The 23,749-nt window shown below is 38.2% G+C and overlaps 1 protein-coding gene across 5 annotated transcripts in view; it reads left to right on the top strand.

The window, feature by feature from the left end:
• The window catches only part of GABRA3 (gamma-aminobutyric acid type A receptor alpha3 subunit), a 227,863-nt gene that overhangs the window by 69,664 nt on the left and 134,450 nt on the right, over positions 1–23,749 (top strand). For 4 of the 5 annotated variants that reach the window (XM_021079999.1, XM_021079997.1, XM_021079998.1 and 1 more), the window contains exon 2: positions 4,689–4,854. The exons of the other annotated variant lie outside the window; for it this stretch is intronic. In XM_021079999.1, coding sequence (XP_020935658.1) covers positions 4,715–4,854 — 140 coding nt within the window. In that variant the 5' untranslated portion in view covers positions 4,689–4,714. The remainder of the gene's footprint in view (positions 1–4,688; positions 4,855–23,749) is intronic. 5 annotated transcript variants of the gene reach the window in all.

Raw genomic sequence — 23,749 nt, 5'->3', positions numbered from 1 at the left:
AAAGAGATGGATTTAACCAGGCAGTCACAACAGGGTAAGAGAGGATTGGAACTAGGATGTTTCTGACTCTGAAACCTTTAATAGTGACAATGCTTTTTGGCTGGGTAGAATTAGTTGGCCTCTGATGAAACCTGGTGACAAACTGAAGCAAAGAAATGGCAGTTTTGGCTTTGTAGCCTCTGGGTAGCAGCACTTGGCATACCTCTATTCTGATACAGTTCTGGCAAATAGTGCCTCATAGCATCCAAGCAGAGTAGTTTGTGGGCAGAGTATTAGTATATTGTAGTTTCTAAGCACTTTGGTAAGGAATTTTTAGGAATTCTAATAGAAGAATGTATTGTCTTAGTGCCGTATACATAGTAGATGCTCAAATATTTGTGATAAAATGAATTTGTATTTGGACAGGATCTGACAGCAGACTCATCCTGGTAACAGGTCTTTAGCCAGGCATTTCATGTATATTATTTAATCTTTAGAGTTCTTATAGGATTAGGATTATTATCCCCATTTTATATTGAAGAAGGAGGTCTTTAAAGCCTAACATGATTAATATTTGGTAGTGTCAAGGAGACTCTTAATCTAGTGGATACCAAGGCTCATCTTCCACCCTATCCTTTATACTATATTACCTCATTTAGGGATGTGAGTTTTTAAAAGTAAGACTCATTAGCTATTTATTGAGGACAAGTTATTTATCAGGCACTTTTGTATGCATTGGGCATATATCTATAAATAAAACAAGAAAATTTCCTTGTTCCCATTGAGCTTATATTCTACTGGGGAAACAGACGATAATAGAAACCATAAAATATATGCTAGAAGTGCAAAGAAGGAAAAATAGAGCAGGCAACTGCATAGGAAGTATCTGGGATGTATAGAATGATTGAATTTTTAGATAAGGTAGTCAGAGAAAGCCTCAATGAAAAGGGTGATATTTGAATAAAAACCCGAAGTGAGGGAATGAATAAACTATCTGGATATTGGGTGGAATTATATTAAAGGTAGAGGCAGTAGCAGGTACAAAGGCTCTAGAGGTGGAGTATGTCTGACATATCCACTGAGCAGCAAGGAGGCCATATGACTGAAATGATTAAGAATGGAGGGTAGTAGAGGTCAGCCAGCTATTTGGGGATAAGATCAGGTAGGTCCTTGTAGGTCAAAGTGAGGCATTCAAAATGGGAAGCAATTTGAGGATTTTGAACAGAGGAGATACATGATTTAACTTTATAATTTTACTTTGTCAGCTGTTTACAGAACAGACGGTAGGGGAGCAAGAGCAGAGGTGGCGAGACCAGTTAAGAGGCTTTTACAGTGGTGATCTCAGCAAGAGAGGACAAGCCAGAGCCATATCAGAAGAACTGATGACCAATAGTTTTACTATGGATATGTTTCCTTTTGAATGGAATGCCCGTGAGATTTGTTTATAGATTGAATATCAGGTATAAGAATAAAAGTGTAGTCAAGAATGGCATCAGAGTCTTTACTCTGAGTAAATGGAAGGGTGGAGTTACCATTACCTGAGGTGAGAAAGACCGTAGGAGGACCAGGTCTCTCTGTGTGTGTCTGTGTGTGTGTGTGTGTATACCTGAACCTCAAATATGGTTTAAGATGCTTCTAAGACATCTAAGTGCAGATATGGGTTGCAAGAGAGATCTAGGTTGGAGAAATGAATTTGTTAAGTCATCAGCTAATAGCAATTTACCTCTGGTTCATTCCTTGTACCTTCCTTTAGCTCTTGAGCAGAGTGAATTTGTTGAGTAACCATTTGCTATTTTGGCTGTTCAATCACATATTATGGTGGCTTGAGCATGTGTCATGAGTGTGTGTTCATGAACTATGGATAGTACATTTTAATACTGGAATTATCTTACACCTCTCCTCTGGTTAAGAAAATTTTCAGCATGTCTACCTACTCTTGGACCATGGCCTCTGTTCCTGCACCACGGCAATCTATTCCCCTAGCATGGCCATCTACTTCTAAACCATGTTGCTTAATTCCTGTATCATGATGCACACATCATGATTAAGGACTAATATACCAAATACTTCTTACATTCATCCTGGTTGTTTAAGCATATACCATAGTTGTCTTCAGCTACATAGATGCTTTATCTTGTTTGAAGGCTCTTTATTCAAGTGTCATAGTTTTCAGTTTATGCACTATGGTCACTTGAAAATTCATCAGGGTTATCAGAAGAATTTTGAGTGTGTGTTCTTCTACTGTCCTCTTCACTTGTTTGATAGTCATCTGAGCATTTATATGGATTTATGTTCATTTAATGCTAATATCTGCTAATGTGCCATATTGCTCTGTATATATATAAGGGTTGAGTCCTGTTTTGTACATATTTGCTAACTTGCTAAGGCTGCCTGTTCCAGTGGCATATTTGCCTAATTAAAAATTAATTGTGATAAAAACACATAGCAACTGTTTTAACTATAAAATTTATTAATTAACATTGTGTGAGTCTAGTGGTATTCTTTTGATCACATGCAATATCTTATGAAATGTGTACCAAATGCCCTCTTCTATTTATTGTTCAGTAGTTTTCTGACATATACTATGGCCAAAATGTTTTATCATAAATGTCTTCATGTGAATTATAATAATGTTGTTTGCTAACAAAATGTCATGGTAGTTGGAGGGCACAAATTATGTCCAATCCATTTTATATGTAATGATGTCTTCTCATGCGTAATTATTATTTGAACATGTATCTTAATCATGAATTCATATAACATTGTTGTCTTCTTATGCATCATAATTTTCCTCCTTCTAAATCATGGGCATTTGCTTCTGTGTCATTGACATCTATGCTAAGTGTGAAGGTTTGCTGCTTGTTTACCATGGTCATTGAAACATAAACAATAATCATATATTATAATAGTATAGTTGAACACATACTGTGGACATATTTGCTCATATACCATGGCCATAGTTTCTTAAATCCAGGATTGTTACTTAGACATTCATGTTTTTGGAACATGCATCATGGTTCTGTGCTATATTCCATGGATTATTTCTGCAATTATATTTCATATCCTGTACCAAGTCTCTTTGTTCCTGTTGAGTAATTATCAATCATGATCATCTAAACATTAATCTTTGTCATGTGATTTTCAACATTAGAGTCTGCTAAAGCACTGGGGATGTTTGAGCATATATCACAGTTATTGCCCATAGCACAGCTGTTTCTCATGCCCCAGAGTTGTCTGCTCACACACCATATTTTCTTACTCATATGCTATGGTTTTCTTAACTGTCCTTTTTCTGCTGATTTCTTTAAAATGTCCACCAACTCTTGTATAGCTCATGAATCATGAATAGCACAGCATATATATCAGATTGGACATAGGAAATTGCTGTTTTGTGAAACAAAAGTTGTCATATATTGGCAAGTTTATGTGATACAACCTTATACTATGACTATTTCTGTCTATAATGTGGACATTTTCTTACGTCAGAGATCCAGCTTCTCTTGTATCAAAGTTTTCTGTGCCTGTACCAGATTCAAGAGTCAATCTTATGTAGAAGCTAGTGGATGCTTTCTTGGGGATAGGATCAATTTACAAAGACTTTTGTTCTTCATCTTCTCATTGAACGGAATGGCTCTTCAGCATGTATCTTTTAACATATTAGTCTCTTGCATAAACTTTCCTTGGGAAAAAAGTTTGGTATCCTTCTATTCCTTTTGAAAGTTAAACCACATATATGACTGAAAACAAATATAGTACTGGGTTAGAATTAGATCTCCTTCAGGTGGTCAGTGTCTTGGATTCAAAGAAGCCATAAGGTTTAGAGATAGCAATCAAGTGCCACTTTACACTGATCTCTTAACCCCATGTCCTGGATAAACTTCCAACAGTTAGAGTTAATAAACATGTCTTACATATAAGCAGCTCTAAATCACCTGATTCTATCATCAGTATAATTTGTTGACCACTTAGGGACTTATGTACCAAGAGACTAGGTTTGGATTTCTTCTTGTGTTGTGGCCACTATAAGGGGCTGACTTTGCCCTCAAATATTTCCTAATGGGAAAACATTGCATTCTTTTTCAAGAATCATGATGTCTCATCATTCAGCATTTTCTCAACCTGATTCAGAGGAAACAGACCACCTACTCCAGGCCCTTTAATATTTCAGAAAACTACTTAACTGTATCAAGATGAGAATAAATCCCAAAAATGATGTAAGGAGACTAAGTCTTAATATTCTAGAATTTTCTACAGTGTTATACAATTACACATGAAAAAGGCGTTTGTGTTAGGAAAATATCAAACAAGATTGGTGGAAAATAAAATGAAGACCTGAAAGATTATTTTAAGGTCTTGGATTATAAGAGGTAACTGAGGCTGAGAGAAATTCTGTGATTCACCTAGTCATAGGAAGAGAGGGAGAAATGGAATTGTAACCTAACACTTCTGACTACTCATTTAGAGTCTGTATACCCTCTGTTGGATGGGTATAAATAAGAAAAAGGAGTGAATTTTGGTGGTATTGATGAACTGGAGAAGGAAGACTGTCACGTTAAGCATTTAGTAACTGTGTACTAGGGAAGTTAAATGGTTCTAACAGAGTTGAATAAAATGGTTTTTTTTTTGTTGTCGTTGTTACCTCTTCTTCCTCCTTCCCTTTGTCTTCTACTCCTTTCCCCTTCCTCTTTCCCTGCACATGGAACTCACAGGTCTCTCCAAGTTGGTACCCAGGAAGATGATAATCACACAAACGAGTCCATTCTGCATAATTAGCCTTGGGCTTCTCTTCCTGATTAATATTCTCCCTGGAACAACTGGCCAAGGGGAATCAAGACGACAAGAACCTGGAGATTTTGTGAAGCAGGATATTGGCGGGTAAGTACCTTTAACTCCTCAAAAAAAAAAAAAAAAAAAAAAAAAGAAAAGAACACTGTGATAAATTATTTCCTTTGACCAAAGCTTCATTTTAAATTGAAGTATAGTTCAATTACAATATTGTATTACTTTCAGGTGTACAGCAAAGTGATGTATATATTTGAGATTACTTTCAAGTTGTTACAAGATATTGAATATTGTTTCCTGTGATATACAGTAACTATTTTATATCTATTATCTATTTTATATATAATAGTATGCATCTGTTAATCTCATACTCCTAATTTATCCCTCCCCCTTCCTTTCCACTTTGCTAATTATGAGTTTGTTTTCTATCTCTGTGAGTCTGTTCCTGTTGTATATATAGATTAATTTGTGTCATATTTTAGATTTTATATATATATATATGTCTCACATACTTCACTTAGTATGATAATCTCTAGGTTCATCCATGTTGCTGCAAATGACATTATTTCATTCTTTTTTATGGCTGAGTAATGTTCCATTGTGTATATGTACCACATTTTCTTTATCCATTTGTCTGTTGATATACGTTTAGGTTGTTCCCATGTCTTGGCTATTGTATATAGTGCTGCTATGAACATAGGAGTGCATGTATCTTTTTCAATTAGAATTTTCCTCTTTTCCCAGAAATATATGCCTACAAGTGGGATTGCTGGATCATATAGTAACTATTTTTAATTTTTTAATGAACCTCCATCCTATTCTCCACAGTGGCTGCACCAATTTACATTCCCACCAACAGTGTAGGAGGGTTCCCTTTTCTCTATACCCTTTCCAGAATTTATTGTTTGTAGACTTTTGGGTGATGGCCATTCTGACTGGTGTGAGGTGGTACCTCCTTGTAGTTTTGATATGCATTTCTCTAATAATCAGCGATGTTGAGCATCTTTTCATGTGCCTCTTGGCCATCTGTATGTCTTCTTTGGGAGAATGTCTGTATAGGTCTTCTGATCATTTTTTGATTGGGTTGTTTTCTTTTGCTTTTTTTGGATATTGAGTTGCATGAGCTGTTTGTATTCCACAAATTAAACCCATGTTGGTTACATCATTTGCAAATATTTTCTACCACTCTGTAGGTTGTCTTTTCATTTTGTCGATGGTTGCCTTTGCTGTGCAGTAGTTTTAAAGTTTGATTAGGTCCCATTTGTTTATTTTTGCTTTTATTTATTTTGCCTTAGGAGACTAACCTAAGAAAATATTTCTACAATTTATGTCAGAGGATATTTTGCCTATGTTCTCTTCTATTATTTTTTGTTATCATTTATTATATTTAGCTCTTTAGACAATTTTGAGTTTATTTTTTTATTTTTATTTTTTTGTTAACTAAGCAAGTTTGGGCTCTTTAATATTGATATTAACAGAAACCCTATTCAAACTGGCTTTGAAAATATTAAACATTATTGGTTTACATAACTGCAAGTCCAGAGATAGAATAGGCCTTAGGGTCAATTGATCCAATAATTCAGTTATGGCATCAAGGACTCAGGTATTTTCTGTCTTTATGTACTGGTCCCTGTGTTAGCTTAATTAATTATTTTTAATTTTTATTTTTTTTACAGAATAAAAAACATATATTTAAACACAATTACATTCACACAGGTTATTATATCATGGATCTTAAGAAACAGATTAAGTGACTCCCTCTGGAGAAGTGGAATGGAAAATATGCTGAGACAAATAGGAAATTTATTCTATATTTTATCCTATTTTGTATAGCTTTCACCTTTACTATTTAGTATTATCTATTACATTTCAATTTTTCTTTAAATATTAGCATTATATTAAAATTGTGTATATTGTGCAACTAAAATTTATAAAGAAGAAAGCCTTATATACCATTAAATGTTTTATATAGCATAATAAAAAGAATAACTTAACTGGTAAGAATAACAAAAATAATACACCCTCTGAAAATAAGTAAAATATAAAATGCATAAATTGGTTAAAAAACAGTGTAACTATATAAATATGTTCTCACAATTTGTTATATCTTATTGATTCTTTGATATAGGCATTGCACCATTCTAGGTTATGTGATAAACAAGACATTATAGACCTTACATTGTACCATGGAGAGAAATGGTTATTAATAATAAAATTGTAGAACTGTATTATTTAATTGTACAGTTGCATTATTTAATTATAATTATCATAAATTCTTTGATGGAGAGGAAATCAGAATCAGACCTAAGAAGACTTCAGCATTCCAAGAATGATGTCAAATGACCCCCTTCATGGTGGATTATGCACTTATTTACTATGAGATATATTTTTTCTCCAGAGATTCCTTGTTTGCATATCAATTGTAGATTTTTGGTTTGCAGTTATTCTGAAGTTTTGATATGAGTCTCTATGTATATGAGATTGTTTTAAGTTGTTGTTCTCTTAATTGCAAGTGCATCTCCAGTGTCCTGTATTTGTACCCACCTCTTCTCATGATTTCTGATTTTGGTGGTATAATTGTGTATGGATGATTTCGTATCATTACTGCATATATACCTTTACTGGTGAGCCTTGTCATTTGTGGAATTTTTGTTTCCTGTTGCTGTGTTTTCTTTTCTGCCTAGAGAAGTTCCTTTAGTATTTGTTGTAAGACTGGCTTAGTGTTGCTGAATTCTCTCAACTTTTGCTTATCTGTGAAGGCTTTGCTTTCTTCTTCAAATCTGAATGAGAGCCTTGCTGGGTAGAGTAATCTTGGTTGGAGGTTTTTTCCTTTCATCACGTTAAGTATATCATGCCACTCCCTTCTGGCCTGTAGAGCTTCTGCTGAAAAATCTGCCGATAACCTTATTGGGGTTCCCTTGTATGTTACTTATTTCTTTTCCCTAGCTGCTTTCGAGTTTATTTTTGTATATGATGTGAGGGAGTCAACCAAGCTTTTTGATTTTTTTCCCAGGTGAATTGAAGTACTCTGGTCCCTGATATTTAGACATTACATTGTATTTGGTGAAACTTCGTTAGCTCAGACTCTCAAGGTAGAATGAGATCTCTAAGGTCCTTTTGGGCAACTTTATAGCCCATGTTTTAATTTCCTTTATAATGTCTTAAAAGCAGTTCTCTCCAGCCATTTGCTCTCAATTGTCTCTCTTCTATCCTAGATCTTCAACCTGTCCTTTTTTTAATTGGCTCTGTCCCATTAGCATTTAAATGTGAATCAGAAACCTCCCATCTTAAATTTAAAAGTCTTCCCTCCAGATAGTGCCTTAAATCTTCCTCTTCTTGACAGTCATACTTCTTGAAGGAGCAGTTTTCTTTATTGTCTCTACTTACTCATCTCCCACTCATTCCTCCACTGCTGCTGTCTGACTTTCAGCCCCATGACTGTAAGGCAATTTTTGCAACCAAAATTTCCAATGTTGGTTCTGCTGCTAAAATGAACATTTATCTGTTCTTATGTTAATTTCTTTGGTAGCAGCAACATGCACATTGTTGACTTTTCCCTCCCTCAATTCCTTTTTATTATGGAATTATGTATATATTATATATAATATTATGGAAATTATATGTAATGTAATATTATGGAAATTATATATATATTATTAGGAAAATTTCATATATATATATATTAGGAATAGTTCTTTCTTTGATTTCACAGACACTGTAATTCCCTGGTTCTTAGATTAGGTTCTCTAAAAGTAGGGCCTGAGACAAGGATTCTTAAGCAAATAATTTATTCAGAGAAACTTGTAAGAAGTACAGGAAAGTGAGATAAGGAAGGGTAAAAAGTAAAGCAAATGTGTGATTTCACTTGAAGTGTAGTCTCCATTTGACCCCATGGCACTACAGATTTGGCCCACCTTGAGGCAAGGGGCCTGGAATTTTATAGCTTCATCTCAGGCAGTCATTGCCTGTGGGCTGATTGGAGGAAGGCCTACCCTCCCAGGCATTTTAGAATTAGAGGGTTCCCTTCAGCTGATGGTAATACTATGAAGTAAATAAATGATGGTTTCACTGGGCCAGTAAAAGAAAGCTAGACATAGTACCAACAGTAAATACTACGCCTGGTTTTATGGCTATGCTTTCTACAATATTACACAGATATATCAAAGGCCTTTGTAATATAAATATCTTTTCTAATTTCTTTAGTAATCTTTTCTTTTGTTTATTGCTCAAGTGTTAGTGTTTTTCTTTGTCTTTTTTTTTCTGGATTCCCTTTTTATCATATAGACTCTTGATTGATTTCATCCATCCCCATGACATTATTGGTATAATGTGTATGTTACATGTATTTGCCAATGACTCTTATCTCATTCACCATTCCTAACTCTTCTTGAATGTCAGACTTCTATATCAAACTATTGAATATATCCACTTGGCTATTCCATAAACTCTTTAAACTAAGCATGTCCAACGTAGTCTCATCATCTCCATCTCCCTCCCCCCTTTAAAACAACAACAAACATAACATGTTCCTCTTCCATTTTTCCTCATTTTAGTCAGTGTTACCACCACACATCCCCATTGCTCAAGCCAGAAAATTGGAATCATTTGTGTCAGTTTTCTACCCTTCACTTTGCAGATTGAATCAATCCCTAAGATCTGTCATTTCTTCTTCTTCACATATCCTTGGATTCACCTACCATTTTCCAACTTTCCTGCCACTGTCCTAGTTTAATCCAATGTTGTTTTCCACTTGGACTACTGCAGGAGTCTCTAATTGGTCATACTTCCTAAAGTCTTCCTCCTATCCAAACCAACCTTCACTTTGCAGCCAGTATTTCTTCTAAAATGAATGTTGCATCATATCTATCCTGTTTAGAGATATTTAATGGCTTTCTATTATCCCTAGATTAAAGTTCAAACATGAATTTATATGGCTTATTATGATTCTGCTTCTATGTATATTGTCAGCCTTGTTTCCTAGTGTTCCTGTAACTCAGCCTCATTCAGGGAATATTATTACTAGAAATGACCCCCTAGCCCATAAATATTTCAGTATTATATAGGGTATTTTCTTTTCTTTTTTCTTTTTTTATGGCTGCACCTGCAGCATATGGAAGTTCCCTGGCTAGGGGATGAATCAGAGCTGCAACTGAAGCCTATGCCACAGCCAAGGCAACATACTGGATCCGAGCCACATCTGTGGCCTATGCCACAGCTTGAAGTAATGCTGGATCCTTAACCCACTGAGAAAGGCCAGGAATCAAACCCTCATCCTCATGGATACTATGTCAGCTTCTTAACCCAATAAGCAAGGCCAGGAATCAAACCACATCGTCATGGATACTATGTTAGGTTCTTTTTATTTTTTTTTATTTTCCCACTGTACAGCAAGGGGGTCAGGTTATCCTTACATGTATACATTGCAATTACAGTTTTTCCCCCACCATTTCTTCTGTTGCAACATGAGTATCTAGACATAGTTCTCAATGCTATTCAGCGGGATCTCCTTGTAAATCTATTCTACGTTGTGTCTGATAAGCCCAAGCTCCCGATCCCTCCCACTCCCTCCCCCTCCCATCAGGCAGCCACAAGTCTCTTCTCCAAGTCCATGATTTTCTTTTCTGAGGAGATGTTCATTTGTGCTGGATATTAGATTCCAGTTATAAGTGATATCATATGGTATTTGCCTTTGTCTTTCTGGCTCATTTCACTCAGTATGAGATTCTCTAGTTCCATCCATGTTGCTACAAATGGCATGATGTCATCCTTTTTTATGGCTGAATAGTATTCCATTGTGTATATATACCACCTCTTCCGAATCCAATCATCTGTGGATGGACATTTGGGTTGTTTCCATGTCCTGGCTATTGTGAATAGTGCTGCAATGAACATGCGGGTGCAAGTGTCTCTTTTAAGTAGAGCTTTGTCCGGATAGATGCCCAAGAGTGGGATTGCAGGGTCATATGGAAGTTCTATGTATAGATTTCTAAGGTATCTCCAAACTGTTCTCCATAGTGGCTGTACCAGTTTACATTCCCACCAGCAGTGCAGGAGGGTTCCCTTTTCTCCACAGCCCCTCCAGCACTTGTTATTTGTTGATTTATTAAAGATGGCCATTCTGACTGGTGTGAGGTGATATCTCATGGTAGTTTTGATTTGCATTTCTCTTATAATCAGCGATGTTGAGCCTTTTTTCATGTGTTTGTTGGCCATCTGTATATCTTCTTTGGAGAAATGTCTATTCAGGTCTTTTGCCCATTTTTCCATTGATTGATTGTTTTTTTTGCTGTTGAATTGTATAAGTTGCTTGTATATTCTAGAGATTAAGCCCTTGTCAGTTGCATCATTTGAAACTATTTTCTCCCATTCTGTAAGTTGTCTTTTTGTTTTCTTTTGGGTTTCCTTTGCTGTGCAAAAGCTTTTCAGTTTGATGAGGTCCCATGGGTTTATTTTTGCTCTAATTTCTATTGCTTTGGGAGACTGACCTGAGAAAATATTCATGATGTTGATGTCAGAGAGTGTTTTGCCTATGTTCTCTTCTAGGAGTTTGATGGTGTCCTGTCGTATATTTAAGTCTTTCAGCCATTTGTAGTTTATTTTTGTGCATGGTGTGAGGGTGTGTTCTAGTTTCATTGCTTTGCATGCAGCTGTCCAGGTTTCCCAGCAATGCTTGCTGAATAGACTTTCTTTTTCCCATTTGATGTTCTTGCCTCCCTTGTCAAAGATTAATTGACCATAGGTGTCAGGGTTTATTTCCGGATTCTCTATTCTGTTCCATTGGTCTGTCTGTCTGTTTTGATACCAGTACCACACTGTTTTGATGACTGTGGCTTTGTAGTATTCTTGAAGTCTGGGAGAGTTATGCCTCCTGCTTGGTTTTTGTTTCTCAGGATTGCTTTGGCGATTCTGGGTCTTTTGTGGTTCCATATAAATGTTTGGATTGTTTGTTCTAGTTCTGTGAAAAATGTCCTGGGTAATTTGATAGGGATTGCATTGAATCTGTAGATTGCCTTGGGTAGTATGGCCATTTTCACAATATTGATTTTTCCAATCCAGGGACATGGGATATCTTTCCATTTCTTTACATCTTCTTTGATTTCTTTGATTAAGGTTTTATAGTTCTCGGCATAGAGGTCCTTTACCTCTTTGGTCAGGTGTATTCCGAGGTATTTGATTTTGTGAGGTACAATTTTAAAAGGTATCGTATTTTTGTATTCCTTTTCTAATGTTTCATTGCTGGTATACAGAAATGCAACTGACTTCTGAATGTTAATCTTATATCCTGCCACTTTGCTGAATTTATTAATCAGTTCAAGGAGTTTTGGGGTTGAGTCCTTAGGGTTTTCTAGGTATAAAATCATGTCATCTGCATACAGTGACAGTTTGATCTCTTCTCTTCCTATATGGATGCCTTTTATTTCTTTTGTTTGTCTAATTGCTGTGGCTAAGACTTCCAAAACGATGTTGAAGAGCAGTGGTGAGAGTGGGCATCCCTGTCTTGTTCCAGATTTGAGTGAGAAGGCTTTCAGTTTTTCCCCATTGAGGATTATATTTGTTGTGGGTTTATCATAAATGGCTTTGATTATATTCAGCAATGTTCCCTCTATACCCACTTTGGCGAGGGTCTTGATCATGAATGGATGTTGAACTTTGTCAAATGCTTTTTCTGCGTCTATTGAGATGATCATATGATTTTCGACTTTTCTTTGGTTAATGTGGTGTATGATGCTGATTGATTTGCGTATGTTGAACCATCCTTGTGAACCTGGGATGAACCCAACCTGGTCATGGTGTATAATTTTTTTGGTATGTTGTTGGATTCAGTTGGCTAAGATTTTGTTGAGAATTTTTGCATCTATATTCATCAATGATATTGGGCGATAGTTTTCTTTTTGGTGGTATCTCTGCTGGTTTTGGAATGAGGGTGATGGTGGCCTCATAGAATGTCTTTGGGAGTATTCCTTCTTCTTCAACCTTTTGAAAGAGTTTCAGGAGGATGGGCACCAATTCCTCTTTATATGTTTGATAAAATTCACCTGTGAAGCCATCTGGTCCTGGACTTTTATTTGTAGGGAGTGATTTTATGACCTCTTCAATTTCATTTCTAGTGATCGGTCTGTTCAGTTGGTCTGTTTCTGCTTGATTCAGTTTTGGCAGGCTGTAAGATTCTAGAAAATTGTCCATTTCTTCCAGATTGTCAAACTTGTTGCCATATAGTTGTTCATAGTATTCTCTTATGGTTTTTTGTATTTCTGCTGTATCTGTTGTGATTTCTCCTTTTTCATTTATAATTTTGGTGATTTGGGTTCTTTCTCTCCTCTTTTTAGTGAGTCTGGCCAGGGGTTTATCAATTTTGTTCACTTTTTCAAAGAACCAGCTCTTGGTTTTATTAATTTTCTCTATTGTTTTTTGAATCTCTATTTTATTGATTTCTTCTTTGATCGTTATAATTTCCTTCCTTCTGCTGACTTTAGGACTTTTTTGTTCTTCTTTTTCTAATTCGTTTAGGTTGAGGGTTAAGTTGTCAATTTGGGATCTTTCTTCTTTTTTGAGAAAGGCCTGTATTGCTATAAATTTCCCTCTGAGCACTGCTTTCGCAGCATCCCATAGATTTTGAGAGGTTGTGTCTTCATTATCATTTGTTTCAAGGTAGTTTTTAATTTCCTTCTTGATTTCCTCATTGACCCATTGGTTTTTTAGTAGCATGTTGTTTAGTCTCCATGGAGTAGGTTTTTTCTCATTTCTTTTCCCATGGTTGATTTCTAATTTCATGGTGTTGTGGTCAGAGAAGATACTTGAGATAATTTCTACGCTCCTAAATTATTGAGATTCGCTTTGTGTCCCAATACGTGGTCGATTCTTGAGAATGTTCCATGAGCATTTGAGAAGAATGTGTATTCTGATTTTTTTGGATGTAGTGTCCTGAAGATATCAATGAAGTCTAACTTTTCTATTGTTTCCTTTAGGATCTCTGTTGCTTTATTGGTTTTCTGTCTAGAGGATCTGTCCATTGATGTGAGGGGGGTATTTAGGTCTCCTACTATGATTGTATTCTCATCAATATCTCCCTTTGTGTCTGTTAATATTTGTTGTATGTATCTGGGTGCTCCTATGTTTGGGGCATATATGTTGATGATAGTAACATCCTCTCCTTGGATGGATCCCGTAATCATTAAATAGTGTCCTTCTTTGTCTTTCTTTATGTCTTTTGTTTTAAAGTCTATTTTGTCTGATATGAGCGTTGCGACTCCTGCTTTTCTGTCATGTCTATTGGCGTGAAATACTTTTCCCCACCCTTTCACTTTCAATCTATATGTATCTTTTGTCCTAAGGTGAGTTTCTTGTAGGCAGCATATTGAAGGTTTTTGCCTTTTTATCCACTCAGCCACTCTGTGTCTTTTGATTGGGGCATTCAGTCCATTGACATTTAAGGTGATAATTGATAGATGATTATTTATTGCCATTTGAACCTCGTGTTCCAGTTGATTCTATGGTTCTCCATTCTTCCTTTCTGTTTTTTTTTTTTTTTTTTTGGTTGGATGGTCTCCTGTTATTATCTGCTTGAGCGTATTTTTTTTTTATTTTTTGCAAATGCAATATTTGGTTTTGGCTTGTGGTTGCCCTGTTTTTTAAGTATGCTAACCCCTTCCCATAATTGTGTGTTTTAGCCTGATGGTCCTGTAAGATCAAACACTTCATTACTATATTAAAATTAAGAAGAGAGACATACAAGCACACAAAAAGGGTTATTTACTTCCTAACATCCCTTGCCCACATTTTATGGTTTTGATGACTCTTTTTTATGTTTTTCTTTTTAATTTTATTTTGTTTGAAGCATGTTCATGATTAAATCTGTATGCTGGCTTATTTGAGTGACTGCTCTCTGATTGCGGTTTCCTCAGTCCTAGTTCTCCCTCTTCTTCTTCTTTTTTTTCCTTTTCTTTTTTCTTCCTTTCCTTCCTTTCTTTTTGGTTTAGAGAAGCCCTTTCAATATTTCCTTTACCTGGGTTTTGTGTTGCTGTATTCTTTAAATTTTTGTTTGTTTTGGGAAAAATTTTTATTTCCCCTTCTATTTGAAATGATATTCTTGCTGGATAGAGTATTCTAGGTTGCATATTTTTTCCTTTGAGCACTTTAAATATCTCTTGGCATTCCCTCCTGCCCTGTAGTGTTTCTGTAGAGAAATCAGCTGATATGCTTATGGGGGTTCCCTTGTAGGGAACATTCTGTTTTCCTCTTGCTGCCTTTAGGATCCTCTCTTTATCACTAACTTTTGCCATTTTTATTATGATGTGTCTTGGTGTGGGTCTGTTTGGGTTCAGTTTGTTTGGGGCCCTCTGTGCTTCTTGTATCTTGAATCCAGTATCCTTTAGATTTGGGAAGTTTCCATCGATAATTTCTTCAAATATATTTTCCATTCCCTTATCTTTTTCTACTCCTTCTGGAATTCCTATTATGCGTAGATTGGCCCACTTTATATTATCCCATAGGTCTCTTATATTGCTTTCCAGTTTTTTGATTTGGTTTTCTGTCTGTTGACCGGATTGAGTGCTTTCCATTATTCTATCTTCCATATCACTGATTCGTTGTTCTGCGTTATTCATTCTGGTTTTTACTGTCCTTAGTTCAGTTTGCATCTCTGCAAATGAATGTTCTAGTTTTTCTTGGCTCCTCCTTATATTTTCTAGTTCCTTTCTGAGGGTATCTGCATTACTGTTCATATCTTCTCTTAATTCCTTCAGTATTTTCACTGTCTCCCTTTTGAACTCCAGGTCTGTCTGACTGCAGAGATCTGTTTCATTGTTGACTGTTTTAGGTGAGTTCTCCTGTTGGTTTGACTGGGGGTGGTTTCTCAGCTTCTTCATCTTGCTTGTTGTTTTCTTTCTCCTGAGGGAGTTGTACTCTCCGTTATCAGGCAGTGTTTGCCTTGTCACTGCCGTGGAATATTTCCTGAGGGCTGGCGTTGTTGGTCAATCTTTTTTGAGGCAGTGTGGCTTTTCTGGAGTGTTGATGGGGCTAACAGTGTTTCTTTGAAGCAAAGGAGGATTTCCTGAGGGCAGACAGGACTGGGAGGTCCACCCCACGATGGTAGCAGATTTCACTTGGTCATGCAGAGCTTGCTCTGGTGTTTTTAGGCTGTGGGGTTCTTGCAGGGGGTTGGCGGTGTTGGGCAGCTGTTCCTCAGGAGTGCAGCACCCCCTGGGGGCTGGAGCAGCTATCTGGGTCACTGGGAACCTAAGAGGCTCTTCCCTAGGGCAGCCCAACTCAGAAGGACAGCCTGAGAATGTAGGCGGATCTTTTCCCAGTCTGGCCGAGCTTGTTGCAGCTTTTCTGGGCTGCAGGGGCTCTTCCAGGGGGCTGGTGGTGCTGAGCAGTTATTTCACGGGAGTGGGGCACCCCCTGGGGGCTTGGGCGGGTAGCAGGGCCGTTGGAGACCCAAGAGGCTCCTCCCCAGGGCAGCCCAACTCAGAAAAACCGTCTGAGATCTTTTCCCGGCTCGGCCAGGCTTGTTGCAGCTTTTCTGGGCTGCAGGGGGTCCTGCCTGGAGCTGGCAGTCCTATGCAGCTGGTCCACTAGAGCATCCCCTGGGGCTTGGGCGGGTAGCAGGGCCGTTGGAAACCTAAGAGGCTCCTCCCCGGGGCAACCCGACTCAGAAAAACCGTCCGAGAATTAGGCCGATCTATTCACAGCCTGGCTAAGCTTGTTCTAGCTTTTCTGGGCTGCAGGCCTTTTCTCGGGGGCTGGTGATGTTTGGTGCTGCTCTGCGGAAGTGTAGCCCCTCCAAAGGGCAAGCAGGCCTGTGCAGGGACAGACCCTGCGGTGGTAGGCTTCAGGCAATTGTTGAGGCCAGCCCTCCTGGATGGCAGGCAGCCCCAGGTCCGTGAGAGCGGAGGGCGTGGTGGGGGTGGGGGGAGGGGATGCACTGGGAAGCACAGCTTTCAGCTAGCTAGCGGGCCTGTAAGCTTGCTGTGGTGTGGGGGGTATTCTATGGGGACCCACCCCTTCTTCTCTCCCCTCCCCAGCACGGGCGCAGACCAGGCTCTTCTCCCAGGTTCCCTCTGATGTGGCTTTCCACTTCTCCGCTCCTAGAGTATTGCTCCCTTCCTCTGCGACAGCTTTGTTTTCTAGTCTCCCAGGCAGTCTCAAATGGTTTCTAGACCTCCCAAGCAGTTTCCACTCTGCCCCGCCCCCCTAGCCCGGGGACTAATCTCCGCAGCCGAGGTCTCGGTGCCCAGCCCCCCCCCCCAGGCGTCCCCCGGCTCCCTCTCGGGGACTAACCTTAGGCGGCGAGGTCTCGGTGCCCAGCCCCCCCCCGCCAGGCGTCCCCTGGCCCTTTCTCAGGGACTAACCTCTGGAGCCGAGGATTCGGTGCCCAGCCCCCACCCAGGCATCTCAATTTTTGGTGACTGTGCCCGTAGTTCAGATGGTCCGTTGGGTTCTTGATCGGCTTTTCCGTACTCCAACTTACTGCTACACTCTTCTCTGCATCTGGAGATTCCTCCGGTTCGTTTGATCTTTCCCCCGGTAGGTGATTTTCCAGGGTGCGGGATCCCTTTCTCCTCCGCAGTTCCCTTTCGGGAGCGCCTGTCCCGCTCGGATTCACCTTCTCTCACTCTCCTCTTTTCTCCCGTTCTGCCCAATAATGTCACGAACTTCTTGCCGTTATTGGAGTTTAGGTTCCTCTGCCAGCGATTGGTTGCTGTTCTGTGCGAGTCATTTATTCTGTAGATGTGCTTTTTTTGTTGTGTTTGTGGGAGAGGGCGAGCGTGTCTCCCTACTCCTCCGCCATCTTGTCCTCTCTCCAAGTTAATCTTTCTATGTTAGGTTCTTAACCTGCTGAGCCACAATGGTAACTGCTACATAGGGTGTTTTATTCTGTGGTAGTGTTTTGTTGTTTTACATTTGGCTATTGGCCCATATTCTTGGAAGCATTAGGATTTGTTCCTAATTATGTTTGCAGGGTTGATTATCTTAATGTACTCTGAGTATTTCCATCTTCTATCAGCATTTTCAATAATAATCATTGGAGCATAGGGCTACAGAACTGAATTAACATGTCCTTGGAAACTTGGCCTGTGAAGCCCTTTTGTCCTGTTGTTGCTTAGAAAATGAGACATTCAAGCTTTTTAATAATTACATTAAAGAGGAGGCTAAGACATTCTGCTTGAAAAAGCAGAAACAAGTGCTTGTATTTAATACCTGGGTATCAAAAACGTTTAAAGTGGTTTACTTTCTTCTAAGCCCAATGCAATCCATGCTTTGGAGGGATAAGACTACTAAAAGTTTGACTCTGAATATTAAGGTTGGCATTGTATTTGTATTTGCTAGAAATAAACAAATATAACTTTAAAATATATGATATATGCTGGTAAGTCTGATACTTAACAGCTGCTTCTTTTTGTTTGCTTGTTTTCATACCCTCTTAATTATGTTCTTTTGTGTTGAAAAAATCCATTTGCTGCATTATTTTATCCAACTTTAGTGGTTTATTGAATTAAATCACCTGGGTTGACTACCAAGTAGCTTCAACAATCAACAGTGGTTTGCTGACCAGTACTAGTTGAAATCATGTTTTAAATGCTTACACCTATGAAATGTTGAGAACCACTGCATTTAAAACACACCTGGAGATCTTGGTTTAATAACTCTGGGGATAGTGCCTAAAAATTTGCATTTTTATCAAATGCCCCAGATGATTTGATGTAAGGAAACTTTGCATAATACTTTGGGGACATAGTCCTTGTTTTCAAAGAACTTACAGTATAGTTAGGGATACAGGATTCTGAAATTTTAGAATAGTATACATGGGAAAACTCATAGAGAGCATCTCATCCATTCCTTCATTTTGTGCATGAAGAAATTGAGTTCCAGAAAAAGAAATTTATTTTTCTAAGACCATAAAGCAGATTAATAGTAGAGCCAGGTCTAGAACACCTATCCAATTCCCAGTTGTATATTCTTAAAGAAAAGCTACAGGGAACAATTTCATCTTCATGTAATAAATACATTTCTTATACTTCTGCTTCCTGATTCAGTATTTTGACCATTAACAAATGATAACTGTATGTGTGAATAGTGTTAAGTTGGACCATTATGAAAGGGCCATTTGTCTGGTCAAAATGGTTGAATATAAGCGATTTTATGATGGACCAACCTAAGTAGCAAGTAAATGCCAAATGGATCTTCTGTCCAGGTCTGACTGAAATCTGTTGAAATTTGAGATATGTATCAGTCAAGATCCCAAAGAAAAGAGTTGGAGCCTTTCAATTAAGACCATTTGAGCAGGGTAGATTTGCAAGGGGACTAATTGTAAAAGCATGGTCTAGGTGTAGGCACATCACAAGGGATAAACTAAGAACAGGGTGAAGAGTATATATCTAAAAGGGGAAATGAAAGACACTGGGCACAAGGCCTTATATTTATATGACACCATATAAACACCTTTTTGTTGCCTTAAGATTTTTATGGTGGTGGCATTGGTAAAAGCAGATACTGTGAATTTAAAAGGAAATGATTGGACTATTGCATAGCCTGACTTGATGCCAGTGTACTAAAGGTGTCAATCCTTGTGTCTACATTTTCTCAGTTTTCTTAATCTCAGAATAAACTGGCACCTATGGCCACACATGTAAATATTAAGTTACTAAGAGAAACATGAAGGACTTGGTTTTCATTTTACTTTAAATCAGCAAATAATGTGAACAGGTGGGGAACATATTGAGTGGGTATGTCTCAGGCCAATTGTGATTTGAAGTATGTGTATTTCATAGTCCAATGTATATATAATCTCTATTATGGAAATAATACATTAATACTTTTACCATTAAATCACCAAATCTTAAAATTTCAGAACCAGACATGGGACTTGAGAAGGTATAAGTCCTAATCTCCTACCTTGATCAAGAATCACACTTGCACTATTCCTTTTGATTGACCTATCAGTTTGAATCCCTCCAGTGGTAAACTGCACAGCTATCATAGGCATATAGCTCTACGGATTGGAAAGTGCTTCCTATATTGAACAGGAGTCCACCTTCCTCTGATGCTTGCCAGTTTTAGGCCCCTGTAGCATTTTTGCTTCCTTTTCACATAACAGCTTTCAGAGCTACTCCATGCTTTCTTGTCTATAGAATAATTCCCATTACTTTCAGCTATGCTGCTCACATGATATGGTTTTCCAGACATTGCTTAAAACTGGACACTCTCCTTTGCTCTCTGATTATATTTTTTGAAACTTAGTGTAATACTTTATTCTTAATTACAGTTGTCATATTCTATCATGTTACTTTAAAGTTTATATTTATATAACTATGTACTAAGCATTATTCTAATTAATATAACCCTTATAATAGACCTGCTAGCTAGGTGCTCTTCTTATTCCTGCTTCACAGATAAAATATGATGACATGAAGAGGTCATGTAACTTGTCAAAGCTCACACAGTTAGAAAGCGACAGCCAGGACTGAAATACAGACTGTCTGTTCCAGAATATGTGTTGTTCATTGCTATAATATATTGCTTTTCATGTGTTTGGTCATTTTAAAGTAAGAATTAGGCACATATCCATTTCTTTTGTGTACATGAACACTTATGTATGGTAATCCTTCAATCTCTGAATACTTAATATCTTAGCCACATGACTGCCTGGCCTGAGCTAAAATGGAGCAAGTGTAATTTTCTTATAGTATCCAGAGGAATGAAAAATATCCTTTTCCATTTTGAGGTATAAATGTAGAATTTGTAACACATGGCAGTACTGGACTTTTGAAGTTATGATCAAGAATATTTGGTAGGTGATGCTATGACTTCCTTTTGTATCATGTCAAGAGGCAAGGTTGTCTCAGTATTACTTATGTTAAGTGTGATCTCTTGGTTAATGTGATGACTATAAGGATTCTCCATTGTAAGGATTCCAGCCACCAGGATCAATTGAGAGATATGAGCTCATGACCAGCTCATTATTTTGGTCATGGCCATGGGTATGGGTTAGAGAGTAAATAGTGGGGAAGACATTATTCCTCATACTGTAGTTTCCCCTTCTCTTGTGTCATAATTCTTTTCTCCACATAGGTAGTATTATAAATGGCTTTTAGGCTGGCCTACAAAAGTCCACTTAAAGAAAAATGTTGTTGAAATAGTGCTCATGCATTGCCAAAATGGTTACAGTCATTCAGATAAATTATGAGAAATAAAGACTTGTGTAGCCTTACCTGGAAGACTATCCACCTACTCTTTATGGCATTGTTTCGAAGGAAGAATGTACCTTTAATTCTTTGCAAACTTTGGGAATACGGCCCATTTTAAGTTGGGGTGTGTCTGCTTATGTTCTCACATGAAATAATTATCTCTAAAGTCTGGTGCATTGTTATTCAATCATTCACAACATTATAGTGAGATTTTCTTGCGTGTTACTGTGAAGCAGTGATTTTCATTTATTAAAAAGGTATGGAGGACTTTTTTTTTAGGACTACATTTAGTTTTTAGTCTACATTTAACTCAGGAAATAATGTGAATAGGTGGAACACAGTGATTGAGTGACTATCAAGCTAATATGTCTTTAGTTCCACTAATAGTCTATAGAAGACATTTGAAAAAGGGCAGTTGTCTTTTTGAGATGGATTGAGTATATTACCCAAAAATCAATTTATTCTTTTTTAAGTCACTTCAATAAAGACACTAGAATATGTGTTACTGAATTCCAGATGTTTCTCATTCCATTCTCTGTATATAACTGGCATATCTAGTGCTGAATTTTTTTTTTCACCATGGGCAGTATTTAATTATGAGCAGGCAGAGCAAATAGGAGGGACGCAATAAAAATGCTAATCAGGGAGGGAAAAAAACAGACTTTATTTTCCTTGGGAATAGACTGCAGCTCTGTCTTCTCTCTCTGCTCCCATGAGTGCTGCGGGCCCAGTTCTGATGGTGAGACTTGGTGACAGGTGAGTCTGTTTGAACCCCAGTCTCCAGCCTCTTCCTGCTTGTGTGGTTCCAGATTCTCAGTTCCTAGAAGATCCAGTCCAGAGGGAGGGAGACTGGCTTTCCATGAAGGCACACAGCTTCCACTTCTGTGGCCGGGAACAGGCAGGGAACTTGGAAAGTGAATGAAGTTATTGTCCAGGACTCAATTCCAAATCGCCGGGAGTGCTTTGGGAAGGGACCATCTCCCCTTCCAGTAGCACGTTCAGAATCTGCACAAAGAGGGGGAAGGCTGGAGAAGAGCCCCGGCCCCTCCAGAGTTCAACATGCTGGGCTGAGTGTCTGGCCTGGACGTCAATCCAGCTCAGAGCCACTTAGGAAGAGACTGGTGACACTGAGCTAGGCCCATGGCCTCATGTCCCTGATTCTGCTGCACTTGAACGAGCTCTACTTTGGTGTAGGGTTCAGGATTTTGCGGGCCAGCCCCATCTCACTCCCACACTGGCTGACTCCTCATGCAGCCAGATCCCTTGGATCACATGTGCTTCTCCGCCAGCTCGTTCAACCTCCACCCTGCTGCCAAAGACAGATTTATAGCTCTTGTTTGCTTTGGGTTCTGGGATGCTTGGGCCCCAGGCCTCAGGTTAGTTTTAGGTAAAACATGCTCAGAAGTGCAGCCTGGAGGATCTTGACTCAGCCTGGGCCCTTTCCCTAGGCTGGCCTCTTCCATGCCCTGGGCTCATCAGTCACCCTGGTGGATGTCCATATAATTGACTGCTCTCTTGATTAGTATCGCCTTAAGTCTTTTTTTTTTTCCATTTTTTTATTACTCAAATGAATTTATCACATCTGTAGTTGTATAATGATCATAACAATCCAATTTCAAAGGATTTCCATCCCATAACCCAAGCACATTCCCCCACCCCCCAAACTGTCTCCTCCAGAGACCATAAGTTTTTCAATGTCTGTGAGTCAGCATCTGATCTGCAAAGAAGTTCAGTCTGTCCTTTGTTCAGAGTCCACATGTCCGTGAAAGCCTTTGATGTTGGTGTCTCATTGTATGGCTGACTTCACTTAGCATGATAATTTCTAGGTCCATCCATGTTGCTAAAAATGCTGGCATTTCATTCCTTTTAATGGCTGAGTAATATTCCATTGTGTATATGTACCACTTCTTCTGGATCCACTCCTCTGTCGATGGACGTTGAGGTGGTTTCCATGTCTTGGCTATTGTAAATAGTGCTGCAGTGAACATTGGAGTACATGTGTCTTTGCGAGTCGTGGTTTTCTCTGGATAGATGCCCAGGAGTGGGGTTGCTGGATCAAATGGTAGTTCTGTTTTTACTTTTCTGAGGACTCTCCATTCTGTTTTCCACAGTGGTTGCACCAATTTACAATCCCACCAACAGTGTACTAGTGTTCCTTTTTCTCCACACCCTCTCTAGCACTTACTGTTTGTAGACTTTTGGATAATGGCCATTCTGGCTGGTGTAAGGTGGTCCCTCAGAGTGGTTTTGATTTGCATCTCTCTAATCATGAGTGACGTTGAACATCTTTTCATGTGTTTCTTGGCCATCTCTAGTGCTGAATTTTTAGCTAGACTTTTCCACTTATGGGAATGACTGGACTTCAAAAATAAAAACATGGGGAGTATAGGGTGAATAGTCTGATTTGGCTTCGATTTCTGGTCAGAAAGAGAAATAGTGGAATTTGCAAGTGTAAAACTATATTGGCAATAGATTGCAGATTCACAGAGAGCCGTGAATATGAAGCCAAGGAATTTCCTTTTGATAACCATGAATAGTTATGAAAGTTTTGTGAGCAGTGCAGGATGAATGATCTAAACAGAAATTTTGAAAAATACTGCTTTTTAAATATTGAAATATAACTGACATAAAATTGTGTAAGTTTAAGGTGTAAAATGTATTATTTGATATATATATGTATATATTGCAATATGATTACTACAGTAGAGTGAGCTAACACCTCTATTATGTCGCATTTTAATCATTTCTTTTTTGTGTTGAAAACAGAATTTATCCTCTTAGTAACTTTGAAGTTTATAAAA

Source organism: Sus scrofa, chromosome X (assembly GCF_000003025.6).
Source record: "Sus scrofa isolate TJ Tabasco breed Duroc chromosome X, Sscrofa11.1, whole genome shotgun sequence".
In the NCBI taxonomy this organism is placed as follows: Eukaryota; Metazoa; Chordata; class Mammalia; order Artiodactyla; family Suidae; genus Sus; species Sus scrofa.
Note: the sequence above shows the minus strand (reverse complement) of the source record. Positions and strands in the feature narration are given on the sequence as shown.